This window comes from Anabas testudineus, chromosome 18, assembly GCF_900324465.2.
Source record: "Anabas testudineus chromosome 18, fAnaTes1.2, whole genome shotgun sequence".
Lineage (NCBI taxonomy): Eukaryota > Metazoa > Chordata > Actinopteri > Anabantiformes > Anabantidae > Anabas > Anabas testudineus.
This window is the reverse complement of record NC_046627.1, coordinates 7,952,929-7,973,134: the sequence shown is the minus strand read 5'-3', so window position 1 is coordinate 7,973,134 and position 20,206 is coordinate 7,952,929. Positions and strand designations below refer to the sequence as shown.

The following is a 20,206-nucleotide window of genomic DNA, read 5'->3' as shown; positions in this document are numbered from 1 at the left end:
CAAGCCTTGAGGTCTTACAGTTGATAGAGAACACCTGCAGCACCTGGCTCCACAGTCTGCGGCCAAGTCGGTCTCACGAGCATGAAGTCAGAACAAGTCGGGCTAAAGTAGGACAGAAATGAACCGAATGTACGGAACTGGAAAGTGGCCTGTACCCGCCAAAATAAAAGGATATATTAAACAAGTAGGCTTTTACTATAACGTAAAATGCCCTGTTCATATCACAGCAAAACAACATCACTCTACTACATCTGCACGTTTGTATTTGATTTTTTTGAACAGTATCTGTAATCTTATATTGAAGGAGCTTTTACTTTCGTAACTGATTTTCTGTGCGTGACCTATGACCCGATGATGTCACTTCCGGTGGATACTTCCTGTTTTCCTCCGTCTCTGAGTTGAGGTGAGTCCATGCGGGTTCTCCCGTTTTTACGTCGTTAAAACGTAGTTAAAAGTACTAAATGATAGTTTTAAACTTATATTTCAAAGAAACTAAACTGAGTTATTTCAGTTTTAGCAACAATCGTGGGTTTTACGTGTTTTTGTTGGACTCTACAGCTCTTTAAAGAAACCAAAGTTTCCACGCTTCCTTTCATAACAGTGTAACCGTGTCTTTGTTTTCACTGTTAATGTTTAACTTTATTTTATGAAGACATATATTTACTACTGAAAACCAAGAAAAATGTTTCTTCCAGGTTGTTTTGATTATGTTCAAATGAATCAATTCATCAATTGTCTTGAAAATGAGTTCATTTATTCAAAGATTTGTGGTAAAAGCAGCGTCTTTATAAAGATGTGATGAGTGTAACTAGAGTTTCTGTGAATAATGTTCATACATGTTTGTAAAGATTAGTTGATTATTAGTCAGTAGTTGTTGGTAAAAGGTGTTCTTGGTGAACAAGGAAGGTGAAGTCAGACAGACATCACTAGTTGGTTTCCAGCCTGAAGGGTTTGTTGTTTGTCTCTAACCAACTTTCCTCAGACTGAAGAAGCGACTTTGATGAGTAGTGAAACATTTCAACCTAACAAGAAAGACGTACAGTTGTCACGACTCAACTTCCAGATAACTTTACCTGGAGGACTGAAAATCTTCACAGACATATATTATTTGATATTTTACAGCATGTCCACTGTAGTGGACAGCAGAACAAATTTACTGTTAGAAAACAGCTACACTTCAAAATCAGAATAGACTGACAAGAAAACAAGAATGTCAATCCATTTTCTAATGAAACTTTCTAAATGAAACTGAACATGAACATAAATTAAAGTCTCCAGTCCAGAGGTCCTGGGTAGCACAGGTTTGAATCTGTAACACCACCTTCTCTTCACTGTTCTCCTTCTCTTCCTCTTTCTTTTCTTCCTTCATTAAAGTCTTAGTGACGGTACTTTAGGAAGCAGTTTATCTGCTTTGTTATGCAGAGGAACATCTTGCAGCTGATGCATGTCATGTATTTTTAGCCGTTGCAACCTTGGTTTCATCAGTCTAGTATCTCTGGTATGTGCCTGGCCCCGTATGTTGTTAATGGTGCTTCTGGTTGTGGAATGCGGTTTCTGATGGATGGCTCATACTCTTCACTATCTTCACTGTCGTCTACTGTCTTGTTAGTGTTCCTCAGGTTCTAGATAGTTCAGCAGCTCATATCCAAGATGACGTTTGGAGTCCAGGAACTGTTTTTTCCTCATCAGTTGTTTGTGGTGGTGTGTGTGACAGCACCGTCCAAGAAATAAGAAATCAATTTGTGATGGCAAACCCAGGACTTCTTCTGACCACCATCACTGACCCCCGGGTAGAGGTGTCTCTCTGATACTGGAGAGAAACTGCCCCAGTTATCATCCTTTGACCTTCAGATGTATTGTTCCCTTAGTAGACTTTAGAGTCCAGAATCAGACCATCTGGAGACTCAAGTACAAATACCTTGAAACTTTAAACTTTTCCTTGTTTCTGTAGGTTAAGGCAGCCTTATCTTACCCTCCAAAGGATGTCTCTCTTTCCTCTATTACTTTCAGGTCATTGACAATTTTCAGTGAGATTCTCAACTTGAAGAACGTGTTCTTGTCATTTTCTGGCTTATTATTGGCCCTGTGGTTTTGCTCTCACAACACATTTTGAGTCTGGGGAAACAAAGGCAGGTCATGTGGATTGACAAACCAGAAAAGATAAGTTCTTCAGCGGTGGTGTTAAGAGAGACATTTCTCATCTGTAGCTCTCTCTCATTTGTGAATGCTGCCAAGTCTCTCCTGGACTCCAGTTTCTATAAATGGTGTGTTCACTGTGACAGTCAGGAGGACTGGGTAGGACAGGTTTAAATCTATGATTGGAAAAATACAATCAATGAGGAAATGTCTCTGAACATAGCATCTACCCTTCTGTTAAAAAAAGAAAATCCCACAGTCATCTGAAATAAACATGAAAGTGACAAAAGTAATAACAAATATACATTTACAAAAATAATAAAGCAGCATTACCAATCATGTGACTTGCGACTATAGATTACAGATATAATCACTATACACACTATTTATAGTTGGACACACAAGTCATTTTATTTAGATTTGTATTCTATAATTTCCAGTTGCATTTAAAATGGTCCTAGTGAAAGATGCAGATGTGTTTGCAGAAGTTTTCTAATTTACCGGTATGAGAGCAGACATCATGAGATCAGCCAGTTTAATCTGGATCATTGCACACAGTGATCCTCATCTGCTGAGTCAGTGATATTCTGTAGCTGTGTTTTTTGTCTTATCTTGAGTCTTTGTTGGTTCACAGATCACATTCATCTCAGGTGAGGACGAGCATTGTTTTGTCTGACATCAGGACAGCTTTGTGAAATCTGAGAAAGCCACCGAGAAAGAAGCAGGATGAGTTCTCCCCAAAAGGTGAGTATTTAAATCTCTTATATCTCACATACTTTGCATTTTTTATTATCTCCATTAACAAAACCTTACATTTTCTCTCTCTGTCATTCTAGAAACACAGAAATGCAAAGAAACAATGTAACAAAGAATTCTCTTCATCATACACACTAAAGAATCATGAGAGAGTTCATACTGGAGAGAAACCATACAGCTGTGATCAGTGTGGTAAGACATTCAAATCGGTAGATAAACTAAATCTCCACAAGAGAATTCACACCGGAGCTAAACTGCATCAGTGTCAAGAGTGCGGCAGTGCATTCTTATCAAAAGGACACTTGAAAAGTCACTATCAGAGATTTCACAGTGGAGAGAAACCATACAGCTGTGAGCAGTGTGACAAAGCTTTCGTAACATCAACAGAATTAAAAGTTCATCAGAGATATCACAGTGGAGAGAAACCATACAGCTGTGAGCAGTGTGACAAAGCTTTCGTAACATCAACAGAATTAAAAGTTCATCAGAGAGTTCATACTGGAGAGAAGCCGTTCAGTTGTGATCAGTGTGGTAAAGCTTTCTCTCAGCGAAGTAACCTGAAAACTCACTTTCTCATTCACACTGGAGAGAAACCTCATCATTGTGATGAGTGTGGGAAAGATTTTGCTCGATCAGAAAGCCTAAAATTTCATAAACGTATTCACAGTGGAGAGAAACCATACCAGTGCAGACACTGTGAAAAAACCTTCACTTCTTCAACAGCGCACAACAAACATGTACGAATCCATACTGGAGTGAAACCATATAGATGTGAAAAGTGTGGGAAGAGATTCACTCAGATAGGACAATTAACAATTCATAGAAACATCCACACTAAAGAAAGAATCTACCCTTGTGAGCAATGTGGGAAAATCTTTACCACCTCCACTTCATTAAGGCGTCATGAACGGATTCACACTGGAGAGAAGCCTTATCACTGTGACCAGTGTGGGAAAGATTTTGCCCGATCAGGACACCTAAAAGTTCATAAACGTATTCACAGTGGAGAGAAACCATACCACACTGTGAGAAAACTTTTCCTTCTTTACCGAACCGCAACAGCCATGAACGAACACATACTGGAGTGAGACCATATAGATGTGAGGAGTGTGGAAAAACATCTGTGCTCCTAGGAAATTTAAAGGTTCATAAAAACATCCACACTATAGAAACAATCTACCATTGTGAGCAATGTGGGAAGATCTTTAGCAGCTCCTCTTCATTAAGGCGTCATGAACGGATTCACACTGGAGAAAAAACCTATCAGTGCAAATAATGTCAGAAAATATTCCTATCAGCACAGACTTGCTCAGTACATGAGCGAGTCCACAATGGAGAGAAACCATACAGTTGTAAATATTGTGGAAAAAGCTTCAGCATTTCATCTTTATATCACAGACACAAGCTTTTCCACGCTGGACTAAAACCACTCTGGTGTCAAGACTGTGACAAATGTTTCTATACATCATCCGAACTCTCACGGCATCAACGTGTCCACACTGGACACAAACCGTACTCTTGCTCTAATTGTGTGAAAGGTTTCTTGCAGAAAAGTTTTTTTAAGAAGCACAATTGTGTTCATAATCGTTAGTTTAATTAATTATAAAATCTGTAACTTTGTAAGCAACTAGATCGTTTAGTGGTAAAATCGCCGCCCTCCATGTGGGGGACCGGGCATTTGAATCTTTCTCGCTCCTTAGGCACGACCCCCTTAACCCTCAACTAGCCGTTCTCAGTAATACAGTCTGTTTTCAATAAGTAAAATTAAAATCTGTCAAACTAAACTGCCGAAAAAATGTAAGGATCACTTTTAAAACCCATCAGAACTCAATGAGTAAAAAGTTCATGCTGGATATTTACACTGATCTGGACTCGGTTATGTGGAAGAAACAACAGGACGCCACATTGTTTGATGAAAATTCAAGTTATCAACCTACAGAGGACTGAATTCAAAGACACCTTCAAAACCAAAGTGAAAAACATCTGGTGGGAGGTTTGTCCATTTTGTTGAAATGTCATTGCAGCAAGTCAAATGGTTTTCAGTAGCTGTTATGTCCTTGTATACATGACTGACATCATCAGGACATGATCCTAATGAGACAACAGATGAGGTTATGTCCTTCCAGATCTGGACTTTGCATCACTTTTTTCCTTGTTAAAATCTCTCATAGTTAGATAAAATGAATTTGATGTATGTTGTTATCTTTTGAAAATAATGTGCGTTTTATTTTTAACGTGTTATTACAGTTGTCTGTTTTTTCATTTTGAATTACATTCAATTCATTATTGTACTATTACAGTCAGCTCTAGTAGCTCATATTGTTTATTTTTCAGCATCCAATAGCATTTAAAACATATTGGTATTTTCAACACATAGTATTACTATCTGTTTTTAACAACTAATTAAATGCTACTAAAATGTCAAGCAGCAGCATGAATGATGTGAATTCAGTGTTTTAAATTGATGACAGGACAAATGAAACGTGCTGTCGTTGGTGGATAGAAACCTGATGATCTTTAATTATCTTGTGAATCTTTCAGTTAAAATGTTCATATCATGTCAATAATGTGTTAAGATCCTCAGTGTTTGATTGGTTCAGCTATGTGTAGGTCTACAGTAGTAAAACAGACCTTCAGACACCATCACAGGTAGAATCAACTTCTGGGAGAAACACTGTTTTTATGTTTTATTTTTAATTCCTGCTTTTTGCTAATAAATGTTTTGTGTGATCATATTGTTGAATTGTTTTTTACATTAACAATTTTATTTCTTTTTAAGACATCAAATGAAAACAATCAGGGAACTTTTTAAATAGTCACTATTTAGCCTGAAGTGATTTAATTAACCAGTGTTTAACTATTAACTAACTATTTAAACCTGATGAAGAAAACTGAAAAACTTCTGCAACAAACTTCTCAGGACCATCGATGAGATTAATAAGGCAGTAATTTATTTTCTTACACAGAGAGCATGAATACATCAACACACGACTGACAGAAACATACTGAAAGAATCTAACACATACAGTTGTTTTTATGGATTTCAGATGGGAGGGAGAGGTGAATAGATGATGATTGTCTGTGAGACATTACAGTTGGTTCTTGTCTCGAGGTCAATTCCATGCCAGGACATCCTGTCTGACTCCCTAAGATAAAAGTCTGGAGCACTGTCTAACAAGGGCAAAGGGAAGTTTCATAAGGGTCACTTTAAGTTACGTGGTTTCATGATCGAAATAAATGTAAAAGTATAACTCTCAATATGGATATACAATGACTAATTTGGATGTATAATGAGTAATATGGACATTGAGTGATGTGGTACAGTACACCACCTTTGATCCAGTGACAGCTGGAATCGGTTCTGTTCTACATGCACAGTGAATTTAAACGACTTTCTTCTTCTAATCACATACAGACTAACTTTTTCCTCAACAACATGTTGCTGGACACTACAAATGCTCTTGGGTGTTTTATTGTGAAAGCCAAGTTACTTGTTCTGTCCTCCGGTTTCCTTTTTCTAATTTTGTTTTCCAAGTGGAGACAAAGAGACTGAACCAAATAGCAAGTCTCAAGTTCTTCATCCCAACTTACTGCAGCTAAACACAGCATCAGGGACCTTATTACTTGAATAATTAACTGTACTTCATACATGGACCAAGACTGCAGGTGGGAAAAACTGGTCAACGTTAATTTTTACTCACTTATTTTAATAACGAACAACCAAACATCACTAGTTAAACTGCTGATTTTACTCTAGTTTTTCCATCTGTTCACTGCACCAGTGTAGGGTCTGACAGTGGGTCCAAGGATTTCATCTCAATTACTAATGGCACTCAAGGTGACAGACGGAGGTCTGTCACCTTGAGTGCCAGACCATCACCGATCCACCACCAAACCAATCATACAGAACAATGTTACAGGCAGAAGTTCTCCACAGCTTTGCCAGACCTGTTCACGTCTGTCACGTGCTGAGAGTGAACCTGCTCTCATTAGTGAACAGCACATAGGCCCAGCGATGGATCTGCCAATTCTACTGTTGTAATGTCTACTGTATGGCAAATGCCAATCAAGCTCCATGGTGCCGGACAGTGAGCACAGGGCCCACAAGAGGACATAATTTGGCTCTGACAGTGCTCATCTTGTTCCTCCTTAATCAAAGGATCAGATACTGGTCCTGTTGATTGGTTAAGGACCTTCTACGGCCCCGTCCAGCTCTCTTAAAGAAACTGTCTCCTGGACTCTTCTCCATGCTCTTGAAAATGTGTTGGGAGACACCGCAAACCTGAAAATGGCAGGTACTGATATACTATCCTGAAGGAGTTGGACTGTCTGTTTAACCCAAGTAAGGTCCAGGTATCACCTCATGCTACCAGTAGTGACACTGACCCTGGACAAATGCAAAATTAGTGAAAAAATAGACGCAATGAGGAGAGAAAAAATGTCAGTGTCCTCCACCTGAAAAACCATTCTCGTTTTAGGGGGCCATCTCATTGTTGCCCCTCTAGTTCACCCAGTGAACCCAGTGGTTCAGTGGTTAATTTCATTAACACCAAAGCGGCTGAAACTGGTTGCAAGTAGCAGAGGAGGTTGTTAATCAGAGTAATATCCCAGAAATTTAACTGACTTGGTGTTTAACACTGATTCAAAAGTGTTTCTTTAAAATTTTATAGCAATGTATTTTCTTTTTTGTTTTTCTAGCAGATACAATTTTTTTTAATGATAATATATTAATCTTGTTATCTTGTTTTTAATTCCTGCCTTTTTCTAATGTTTAATTTTTTGTTGTTTGTTACTTTGATAATTAGATTTTCCTTTTTAGACATCAACTGATAACTGTAACAATCAGGCAACTTTTTAATAAAGACGATTTAGCTAAAAGTGATTTAATAAATTGACCAGTGAATCTTTGTTGTCAGATCTCACTTTAAGCTGCTTCTTTCGGTGGTCAGGAAATGTTTTCAGATGACTGGACAATGACAGCTAATGTGATCAGAGAGACAGGTAGGAGGGTACTTTGTGTTTCGTTAGGAAAATGAAACATAGACAAGGAGACTTGGTGGAGGAATGAGGAAGTCCAGAAGTGTAAACAGAGAAAGAGGTTAGCTAAGTAGGACTCTGAGAGGACTGAAGAGAGTAGACAGGAGGACAGGGAGACACAGGTGAAGGTAGAGGTGGCTAAGGACAAACAAAGGACATAGGAGGACTTGTGTACTGGGTTGGACAGTAAGAGAGGTGGATTTGTACAGGTTGGTAAAGCAAAGAGAGACAGATGGGAAGGATGTACAGCATGTTAGGGTGATAAAAGATAAGGGTGGAAATGTAATGACAGGTGCCAGGAACCACTGAAGGAGTACTTTGAGGAGTTGATTAATGAGGAAGATGAAAGAAAACGAAGAGGTGAGGAGGTGGCTGAAGAGTGGAAAGACAGGTGATCCTGATGACAGACCTGTAGAGGTATGGAAGTGTCTAGGAGAAGTGGACGTAGAGTTTCTGCCTAGGAGGAGACAAGGGAGATGTGCAGAGCTGTGGCAACTACAGAGGAATAAAGCTGATGAGCCATACAATGAATTTGTGAGAGAGTAGTGGAAGCTGGGCGAAGGGACAGAGGTGAGCAGCAAAGAAAGAGTAGAACAGATGCAGTATTTGCTCTGAAGATGCTGATGGAGAAGTACAGAGATGGACAAAAGGAGCTGTATTGTGTCTTTGTAAATCTAGAAGAAGCACGTTACAGAGAGGAGCAGTGGTTTTCATGAGGAAGTGGCAGAGAAGTTTGTCAGAGTAGTGGAGGACATCTATGAGAGCTGTAAGACGGTGGTGAGGTGAGCTGTAGGTGAGACAGAGGAGTTCAAGGTGGAGGTGGGTCTGCATCAATGATCAGCTCTGAGCCTCTTCTTGTTTGCTCTGGTGATGGACAGGCTGATAGTTGAGGTTAGACAGGAATCTCCATGGACTATGATGTTTGCAGATGACATTGTGTTCTGTGGGGAGAGCAGGGAGCAGGTGGAGGTAGAGAGGTGGAGGTGTGCTCTGGAAAGCAGAGAAATTAAGGTTAGAAGCAGCAAAACAGAAGACCTGAGTGTGAATGAGAGGAAACTGGTGGAACAGTGAGGTTACAGGGAGCAGAGGTAAAGGTCCAGGACTTTAAGTACTGACGGGTCAACGGGTCAGAGCAACGGAAAGTGTGGGAAAGAGGTGAAGAGACGTGTGGACGGGTGGAGAAAAGTGTCAGGAGTGTGGATCAGAGAGAATGTAAGGAAAAGGTGGTGGTGAGACCAGCGATGCTGTACGACTTAGAGACAGCGGCAGGGAGAGAGGACATGAAGTTAGTTGGTGTGAGAGAAGAGGAAGCAGAGCAGAGGGTTATATAGAGGCAGATGATTCACTGTGGAGACAACTGAAAGGAAACAGCTGACAGGAAAAGAAGAAGAAGAGACTTTTAACTGCTTCTGATGACACATGAAGTCAAACATGGACGTGCTCCTTCATATCTGTCCTGTGACCTTATACTCCATCCTGTGCTCTCCTCTCTCAGAATGAAGGTGATGATTTGGACATTTTCTTTGTTCATAATTGTATTTTTACCTCGATTGCTCCTGTACACACATCACTTATTGTGGGTCTGTGTTGATATAAAGACAACAGGAGGAGAGTGGAGATGCAGCACCAACAGAACACCACCAGGTGGAGGACCAGTCTGAACACAAGTTGGAGGGAGGTGGTGGGGATTCTGTTCTGAGGCAGAAGGTGTGGTTGTTGGTTTACCTGTAGAGAGAATTCACCTGTTCAGGTGAATGTGTGGATGAAACAAGTGACTCTCTGGACTCACACCAGTAAACTCCACTTTCCCATGAGAAGAAGCCATGGATGTTACAGGAGGAACCAGATTATTCTCCCCACTCATCACACTCAGCTCTGGTTTCTCTGGTTGTGTTTCTCCTCAGTGTCCATCCAGCAGAGCTGTCGTCCTCCTCACAGCTCAGAGAGATAAAGTCTCCTGTAAACAGCTGAGAACTGCTGGGACTCACAGTCAGACGAACTGCAGAGAAGAAAGATTTAAAATCAAATTACTGTTGTTGATTTCTCAGTTTGTTGTAGACTGAGCATGTTGACATATTCAAGTCCTCTCTTGAGCAGGTTTTAAATCTGTTTGTGTACAATTTGAAACATCTTAATTGCAGAGTACATTTAAACTCAGTATCTACTTTTGTTTAAATTTGTCCCAAGTAATTTTACTTGTACTTTTATTTCAGCACAGTTTTCCAGTTCTCTTTAATTAAGATGACACTGTCCCCTTAACAGAGACACTCAGTATCTGAGTCTAACCCTAATGTTTTTCATCCTTATCTTCTCATTGTCGTCATTTTCTACACTAGACACTGTCCTTCAGCAAGAAATGAATCAATTCTGGAGACAGACCCAGTTTTCATAGAGCGAGAGGTGGGAAAATTAGTTTATCACCAGCTGACACAGAGATTATTTACAGACTCATGATCATTAACACTCACATTCACACCCACTGGGAATTTAGAGTCACTGAATAATGTAACACGTACGTTTTCTAGCAGTAAGGAGGAAACACAGAGGAAACCAACACAAACAGAATGAGAACTTGTCTCAGTGTTTCACAGACAGTTGGTGAGTTTCAGCCTGTGATAGAAGAAGTTAACTGACCTTGGTTTGTTGTGCAGAAAAGCAGTGAGATCACAACTAAAGAGAAAAGACACAAAAGTCAGAATCTGTGACACAACAGGAAACTAAAGCAACAGAGAAACAGCAGAATCCAGTTCACAGAGAATGATCTTTGAATAAGAACAGTGATGAAGGATTATTGGTAAATGAAAAGAGACAGAGGAAGATAAAACATGACATTTGATTCAGAAACTGTTCATATTAAAGAACATTATTACTGTGATCTGTGTTAAAGAGAGTTCATCAATAACGATCTCATTTCTAAATAAAAACACTAAGAACTCTGTTAAAACCATCATTTACCTCTGGAGCTCTCACAAACCTACATTATTATTAGAGAGGAGATCTGAGACCAACATTTCCAGATGGATACAACAACATTAGACACAGAGAGAACTTACAGAGCAGCCACAGCAGAGATGTTTCCTCCATCTTGATCATTTCCTGGTTAATAAAACCCCCCCTCTTTCCTGTATGACTGTGTCTGTCAGGGTTGTGGTTTCAGTCCTGACTGAAACAAACAAACAAAAGACAAAAACAAAATGCTGCTGTCATAGATGCAGTGTGTGGTTTAACATCTGAAAACAACATTGTCTAGATGAAACATCTGCTGCAATGAAACCTGAATCCAGCGAACAAGTGTTCACTACTGATAAAATATAAATATAATAAAAGTTTAATGATGATGGTGACGTCCTGTGTGTCCTGTGGTGATGAGTTGTAAACTTGTATACATGAATATTGTGTGAGTGTAGTTTTGTTCCTGTAGAACATGAAAAATATCAGAAATATTTTTTGTTTACGCAGTTTGATTTAATTCATAAAAGATAGATTACATGTATTATTAGACCTGTTAGTGTAAATACATTATGTGTTCTGCTGATGTTTGTTATTTTGAAAACAGGAATTCGGCCATTGTTTCTCAAACATAAATGCTCTATTAAACTATAAATGTATAACATTATTAAGTTCATAGAAATCCAAGATATAAGCTACATTTAGATGAATGGTCTTTTGAGACTATCAGGGCTCAAACATCTGTGCAGATGTTATTTTAGTATCCTGAAAGGACTAGTTCCAGACAACTTTTCTGACAAGTCACAATATTCAACACCTGAACCAATCAGATCGTAGATCAGGTGGGAGCCAGGTGTCTCCCATCATGCCTTGAGGTCTTACAGTCAGCTAAGAACAACTGCAGCACCTGGATCCACAATCTGCGGCCACCCCAGAACAAGTCACATACAGATACGGAACCAGAAAGTCGTCTGTGTCCGCCAAAATAAAAGTCTCTGTTAAACACGTGCTTTTACTATAACGTAAAATGTCCTGTTCACATCACAGGAACAACATCACTCTACCACATCTACACGTATGTATTTAGCTTTGTGAACCGTATCTGTAACATTATTTTGAAGGAGCTTTTATTTTCTTAACTAATTTTCTGTGCATGACCTCTGACCCAATGATGTCACTTCCTGTGGATACTTCCTGTTTTCCTCCGTCTCTGAGTTGAGGTGAGTCCATGCGGGTTCTCCCGTTTTAACGTCGTTAAAACGTAGTTAAAAGTACTAAATGATAGTTTTAAACTTATATTTCAAAGAAACTAAACTGAGTTATTTCAGTTTTAGCAACAATCGTGGGTTTTACGTGTTTTTGTTGGACTCTACAGCTCTTTAAAGAAACCAAAGTTTCCACGCTTCCTTTCATAACAGTGTAACCGTGTCTTTGTTTTCACTGTTAATGTTTAACTTTATTTTATGAAGACATATATTTACTCCTGAAAACCAAGAAAAATGTTTCTTCCAGGTTGTTTTGATCGTGTTCAAATGAATCAATTCATCAATTGTCTTGAAAATGGGTTCATTCATTCAAAGATTTGTGGTAAAAGCAGCGTCTTTATATGATGTGATGAGTGTAACTAGAGTTTCTGTGAATAATGTTCATACATGTTTGTAAAGATTAGTTGATTATTAGTCAGTAGTTGTTGGTAAAAGGTGTTCTTGGTGAAACATGTTGTGCATTATTTACAGTGGCTATATACTGTAGTGCTAATACACATCAAGGAACCTGTTGAATGTGTGTCTGACTTCACCTGATCTTACTTTGGTGTTGAAAAAGACACGGGACCAATGACTTTTGAAGCACTGACTGCTTCGGTCTCTAGTGTGAATCACTTGACTGGATCAAACTAGATTCAACTGGTTTGATCCAGTCTTTTTCCAGATCTTTTTCCACAACAAAACAAGATCAGGTGAAGTCAGACAGACATCACTAGTTGGTTTCCAGCCTGAAGGGTTTGTTGTTTGTCTCTAACCAACTTTCCTCAGACTGAAGAAGCGACTTCGATGAGTAGTGAAACATTTCAACCTAACAAGAAAGACGTACAGTTGTCACGACTCAACTTCCAGATAACTTTACCTGGAGGACTGAAAATCTTCACAGACATATTATTATTTGATATTTTACAACATGTCCACTGTAGTGGACAGCAGAACAAATTTACTGTTAGAAAACAGCTACACTTCAAAATCAGAATAGACTGACAAGAAAACAAGAATGTCAATCCATTTTCTAATGAAACTTTCTAAATGAAACTGAACATGAACATAAATTAAAGTCTCCAGTCCAGAGGTCCTGGGTAGCACAGGTTTGAATCTGTAACACCACCTTCTCTTCACTGTTCTCTTCATTGTTCTTCCAACTAGAAGCCTTCTCTGGGATCCAGAGAAGGCTTCTTCTATAGTGGAGTAATCTGGGCCTGCTTGAATGAGGTGGGAAAGGTGCCTGTTGTGAAAGAGGTGTTGATGATCTGTGTAATGGCTGGTATTAGTGTTGGTGCGATAGCTTGAAGAAGAGTAGAGGGGATTGGATCCAGAGAACAGGTGGTCGGGCGATTTGAGAGGAGGAGGGTGGATACATCGTCCTCTGACAGTGTTGAAAAAGTGAAGTGAGATGCATCGTCAGGTTTAGTAAGCAGAATGTCATTGTCAGGAGGAGAGAACTGGGAGCTGATGGCTGCCACCTTGTTGGTAAAAAAGGAGGCGAAGTCGTCAGCTGTGAGACAGGTGGGTGGTGGAGGTGGGGGTAGATAAAGTAGAGACTTGAAAGTTGCTTTCTGGTGTCTGTGGTGTTGCTGAGCTTGTCCTGGTAGTATTCAGTCTTCGCCCTGGTGACACTGTAAGAGAAAGATTGAAGCAAATCCTGATAATCAGTTAGAGCAGGTTGAGACGTGGATTTGCGCCACTTCCTCTCAGCACTCCTGAGCACCGTGCGTTGTTCACGGATCTGGTCGGTGAGCCACGGTGGAAGCTGAAGGACGAGCAGGTCTAGTAGATGTTGGGCACAGACTATCCAGGCAGAATGAAAGACTATCGCAGAGCCTGTCCGTGGCTGCGTCGGTGTCGTAGGTGGATAAGACCTGCGATGAGGGCAGTGCTGCAGACCCAGGGAAGAAAACTGCTCCGGGTTGAGAGATCTAAGGTTGCGGTGGAATGTTTCCAATGCAGTGGAAGAATGAGACGGTCTAGAGATGAAGACTGTGAGCTGAATGAAGAAGTGATCCGACAAATGCAGAGGAGTGACAGAGATGTTGTCCATAGTGCAATGTCGGATCAGAACGAGGTCCAGGTTGTTGCCAGCTTTGTGAGTTGGAGGAGTGGAGACTAGTCTAAGGTCAAACGTGTTCAGAAGAGCGAGCACGTCAGATGCCTGTGGTTTATTGAGGTGGATGTTGAGATCTCCTAAGACGATAAGAGGAGTGCCATCCTCAGGGAACTGAGACAATAGCATATCAATATAACAATAGCTTACCATTAAAACAGTAAAGAGGTGGACAGAGGGGGCACACCTTGCCCTGCAGGGATGCTTTGAAGAGACAGACTGGAAGACTCTCTGTGACCCTCACGGTGAGGACATTGATGGACTGACGGACTGCATCTCTGACTACATTAATTTCTGTGTGGACACCCACGTACCCACAAAAACCATTTGCTACTTCCCAAACAATAAGCCCTGGGTCCTCTTCACCCTGTACACCTCAGACTTCAGGTACAACTCAGAGTCCTGTCATCTTCAGAAGTTCTCTGATGACTCTGCAATTGTAGGATGTATTAAGGGTGGCAATGTCACAGAGTACCGTGGAGTGGTGGATAGTTTCATTGACTGGTGTGGACTCAACCATCTGCAACTCAACATCAACAAAACAAAGGAGCTGGCGATGGACTTCAGGAAATCTGGGAGTCCTGTCATCCCTCTCTCTATACAGGGGGAGGAGGTGGAGGTTGTATCTGAGTACAAATACCTGGGAGTGTACTTGGACAACAAACTGGACTGTACCAAAAACTCATCAGCATTGTACAGAAAGGCTCAGAGCCGGATGTACTTCCTGAGGAGACTCAGGTCCTTCAACGTCTGCAGCACCATGCTGCGGATGTTTTATGAGTGTCATCTTTTATGCTGTGGTCTGCTGGGGCAGCAACATGAAGGTGGCAGACACTAACAGACTAAACAAGCTGATTAGGAGGGCTGGCTCTGTTCTGGGGGTGGAGCTGGACCCTCTACATGTTGTGGCTGAGAGGAGGATGCTGTCCAAACTCCTCTTAATCTTGGACAATCCCTCCCACCCACTGCACAATGTGTTGGCTGGACAGAAGAGCACGTTCAGCCAAAGACTTATTAACATTAAATGCTCCACAGAGCGCCACAGGAGATCCTTTCTACCTGTGGCCATCAATCTGTACAATTCCTCCCCCCTCTGTAAGGGGTGGGGGAAGTGAAACTCATATACTTGTGGTGAATATATTGACCCAATTTCATTTATCTATTTTACATATTCTGTATATATATCGAGTTTTTCGATATTGATGTTATTGTGTATTTATGTTGGTGTTGGATCTTTCCTGGTTGTGGTTCCTTTTCTTTCTGTCTGTTTTGAGAACAATGGTAATGAGGCAAAACAATTTCCCTCTGGGATTAATAAAGTTTTTTGAATCTTGAATATCCAGCTCGTCACAAAAGTCCCCCAGTTGGCCCGGCGGTCGGTAGATCACAATGATGTGGGCTGTGATCGGTGCTGTAATCCTAACGGCATGATATTCCAATGAAGACAGACTACTAAAGGGTGCCATAGTGAAGAACTTTCACGTATCTACTACGAGGAGACCAGTCCCGCCCCCCCCCCCCCCCCCGGCGTGATGGGCGAGGAGTGTGTGAAAAAGCAAAGCCGGTGGAGAGCGCGGCTGGGGTGGCCGTGTTTTGCGGCAAGCTTACAACAGCTGAGGTTGTAGCAAAAGCTGGAATGAAGTCTGCCTTGTTCACCGCCAACTGACAGTTCCACAGGGAAAGAGAAAAAGAGGCCGGTGGCGAGGTGTTCTGGGTGAGGGGCCGCAGGTGGGAAATGCATCGTCCTCTCGGAGAACGCCATGTCCTGCGTCTGCCGAGGAGGACTGGAATCTGCTGAAAACACATTGGAAGAAAGGAGACAGAAAGGCTTTAAGAAGCGGAAGGGGGTAAAGTGAAGAGAAAGAAAAAAGTGCAAATAAAGTTGGAAACCTTGCGTCTTGCGGTGTCCTTGCTCGGTGGACTCGCACAGGTAGACTCGGAGGTCTTTACCCAAATCAGACTCGCACAGGTAGACTTGCAGGTCTTTACCCAAATCGGTCTTCACACAAAGAGGGCTGAACACAAGGTTCTGACGCTCCTATAAGACAGGTGCTTTAAATATGGTCGTAATTGGCTACGGCTGAAACCGCCCCCTGGTAGAAACCAAACTAATTTGTGTGCCTTTGTTAGGTCAAAGGTGTGAATGCTCTGTGATTACTAAGCTGAAACTACCACCAAAAATAGATCAAAGCACTCTAACTACAGTTCCTAATACTTATTGAAACAGACTGACAAACAGGCTAAATCAGCAGACTAGAGAGAAATGACACAAACAAATTTCAAACAACCCTTACTTATTCAGTAGATCTCCTGTCCTAGTTTGGTGTTTGTTATGCAGAAGAATATCTTGCAACTGCGGTCACAGAGGTCCACCCCACCCAGTACAAATACCTTTAACCAGTAGAGTACGGCTTACCTGGAACAAATTGCCTGATGAAACAGTGGCCCATAAAAATAATCATTTGCTTGTCAATGCAGACTTTTCTAGTTTCTGGAGGTTAAGACAGCCTTACCTTACCCTCCAAAGGATGTCTCTCTTTGTCTCCTCTATTACTTTCAGGTCAATGACAATTTTCAGTGAGATTCTCAACTTGAAGAACGTGTTCTTGTCATTTTCTGGCTTATTATTGGCCCTGTGGTTTTGCTCTGACAAAACATTTTGAGTCTGGGGAAGCCAAGGCAGGTCATGTGGATTGAGAAGCCAAAAAAGATTATTTCTTCAGTGGTGGTGTTTAGAGAGACATTTCTCATCTGTAGCTCTCTCTCATTTGTGAATGCTGCCAAGTCTCTCCAGGACAGAAGTTTTTTTTACTAACTTACCGGTGTGAGAGCAGACATCATGAGATCAGCCCGATTAATCATCTGAAGGATCAACTGGATCAATTGCACACAGTGATCCTCATCTCCTGAGTCAGTGATATTCTGTAGCTGTGTTTTTTGTCTTATCTTGTGTCTTTGTTGGTTCACAGATCACATTCATCTCAGGTGAGGACGAGCATTGTTTTGTCTGATATCAGGACAGCTTTGTCAAATCTGGTGCCTCTGAGAAAGAAGCAGGATGAGTTCTCCCCAAAAGGTGAGTATTTAAATCTCTTACATCTCACATACTTTGCATTTTTTATTATCTCCATTAACAAAACCTTAAATTTTCTCTCTCTGTCATTTTAGAAACACAGAAACGCAAAGAAACAATGTCAGTATTGTAACAAAGAATTGTCTTCATCATACAAACTTAAGATTCATGAGAGAGTTCATACTGGAGAGAAACCATACAGCTGTGATCAGTGTGGTAAAGCTTTTGTAACATCAACAGAATTAAAACGTCATCACAGAGTTCACAGTGAAGAGAAACCATACAGCTGTGAGCAGTGTGGTAAAGCTTTTGTAACATCAACAGAATTAAAACGTCATCAGAGAGTTCACAGTGAAGAGAAACCATACAGCTGTGATCAGTGTGGTAAGACATTGAAATCAGTAGAAGGACTAAATCTCCACATCAGAAATCACAGTGGAGCTAAACCGCATCATTGTCAGGAGTGCGGCAGTGCATTCTTATCAAAAGGAGACCTAAACAGTCACTATCGGAGATTTCACAGTGGAGAGAAACCATACAGCTGTGAGCAGTGTGACAAAGCTTTTGTAACATCGACAGAATTAAAACATCATCAGAGAGTTCACAGTGAAGAGAAACCATACAGCTGTGAGCAGTGTGGTAAAGCTTTTGTATTATCAACAGAATTAAAACGTCATCAGAGAGTTCACAGTGGAGAGAAACCGTTCAGTTGTGATCAGTGTGGCAAAGCTTTCTCTCGGTCATGTTCCCTGAAAAGTCACTTTCTCATTCACACTGGAGAGAAGCCTTATCACTGTGATGAGTGTGGGAAAGATTTTGCTCGATTAGAAAACTTAAAAAGTCATAAACGTATTCACAGTGGAGAGAAACCATACCAGTGCAGACACTGTGAAAAAACGTTCACTTCTTCAGGAAACTGCAACAACCATGAACGAATACATACTGGACTGAAACCATATAGATGTGAAAAGTGTGGGAAGAGATTCACTCAGATAGGACAATTAACAATTCATAGAAACATCCACACTAAAGAAAGAATCTACCCTTGTGAGCAATGTGGGAAGATCTTTTGCAGGTCCTTTTCGTTAAGGCGTCATGAACGGATTCACACTGGAGAAAAACCCTGTGCAAGAAAAAAAGTGCAAATAATGTCAGAAAACATTCCTATCAGCACAGACTTGCTCAATACATGAGCGAGTCCACAATGGAGAGAAACCTCACAGTTGTAAACAAAGAAGAAAAAGCTTCAGCATTTCATATTCATATCACAGACACGAGCTTTCCCATGCTGGACTATAACCACACTGGTGTCAAGACTGTGACAAATGTTTCTATACATCATCCGAACTCTCACGGCATTAACGTGTCCACACTGGACACAAACCGTACTCATGCTCTAATTATGTAAAAGGTTTCTTGCAGAAAAGGTTTTTAAGAAGCACAATTGTGTTCATAATCGTTAGTTTAATTAATTATAAAATCTGTAACTTTGTAAGCAACTAGATCGTTTAGTGGTAACATCGCCGCCCTCCATGTGGGGGAACCGGCATTTGAATTTTTCTCGTTCCTTAGGCACGACCCCCTTAACCCTCAACTAGCTGTTCTCAGTAATACAGTTTGTTTTCCATGAGTAAAATTTAAAATCTGTCAAACTAAACTGCTGAAAAAATGTAAGGATCACTTTTAAAACCCATCAGAACTCAATGGGTAAAAAGTTCATGCTGGATATTTACACTGATCCGGACTCGGTTATGTGGAAGAAACAACAGGACGCCACATTGTTTGATGGAAATTCAAGTTATCAACCTACAGAGGACTGAATTCAAAGACACCTTCAAAACCAAAGTGAAAAACATCTGGTGGGAGGTTTGTCCATTTTGTTGAAATGTCATTGCAGCAAGTCAAATGGTTTTCAGTAGCTGTTATGTCCTTGTATACACGACCGACAACATCAGGACATGATCCTAATGAGACAACAGATGATGTTATGTCCTTCAAGATCTGGACTTTGCATCACTTTTTTCCTTGTTAAAATCTCCTAAAGTTACATAAGATGAATTTGATGTATGTTGTTATCTTTTGAAAATATTCTACTCATTGTGTTTTTATTTTAACATGTAGTATTACAGTTGTCTGTTTTTTCATTTTGAATTAGATTAAATTCATTATTGTTCTATTATTGTCAGTTCTAGTAGCTCATTTTGTTTTTTATCAGCATTCAATAGTCTTTAAAACATATTGGTATTTTCAACAAATAGTATTACTGTCTGCTTTTCAATTTATTAAACAACTAATTAATTCTACTAAATTGTCAAACAGCAGCATGAATGATGTGAATTCAGTGTTTTAAATTGATGACAGGACAAATGAAACGTGCTGTTGTTGGTGGATAGAAACCTGATGATCTTTAATTATCATCTGAATCTGTCAGTTAAAATGTTCATATCATGTCAATAATGTGTTAAGATCCTCAGTATTTGGTTGGTTCAGCTATGTGTAGGTCTACAGTAGTAAATCAGACCCTCAGCCACCATCACAGGTAGAATCAACATCTGGGAGAAACACTGTTTGTTTGTTTGTTTGTTTTATTTTTAATTCTGCTCTTTTGCTGATAAATGTTTTTTGTGATGATGTTGTTGAATTGTTTTTTATATTCATAAAGAAATTATAAGGCATGAACTGTAACAATCAAGCAACCTTTTTAATAAACAATACATGGCTTGAAGCGATTTAATAAACCAGTGTTAGTGTTGTGTCTTTTGAGAAGTTTTAACATTTGAATAAGAAACTGACTCTCGTTAGTTCAACATAAAAATAAAAACAACAAAGCTGTAGTTTGTAAAAACTGAAGAAGAAAACTGCTTGATTTGTAACTGAGCAAATATTAAT

General features: G+C 40.2%; 1 protein-coding gene and 1 pseudogene across 1 annotated transcript; both read left to right on the top strand.

Moving 5' to 3' along the window:
* Window positions 1-341: 341 nt before the first annotated feature.
* On the top strand, window positions 342-4,109 carry LOC113168261 (zinc finger protein 239-like). The gene is made up of 3 exons (XM_026369273.1): window positions 342-403; window positions 2,771-2,880; window positions 2,973-4,109. Exons 2-3 carry the CDS (start codon window positions 2,863-2,865, stop codon window positions 3,978-3,980), a joined length of 1,026 nt encoding a protein of 341 aa, XP_026225058.1. The 5' UTR covers window positions 342-403; window positions 2,771-2,862; the 3' UTR covers window positions 3,981-4,109.
* Window positions 4,110-12,044: 7,935 nt separating this feature from the next.
* Window positions 12,045-19,943, top strand: LOC113168248 (annotated as a pseudogene).
* Window positions 19,944-20,206: the final 263 nt, after the last annotated feature.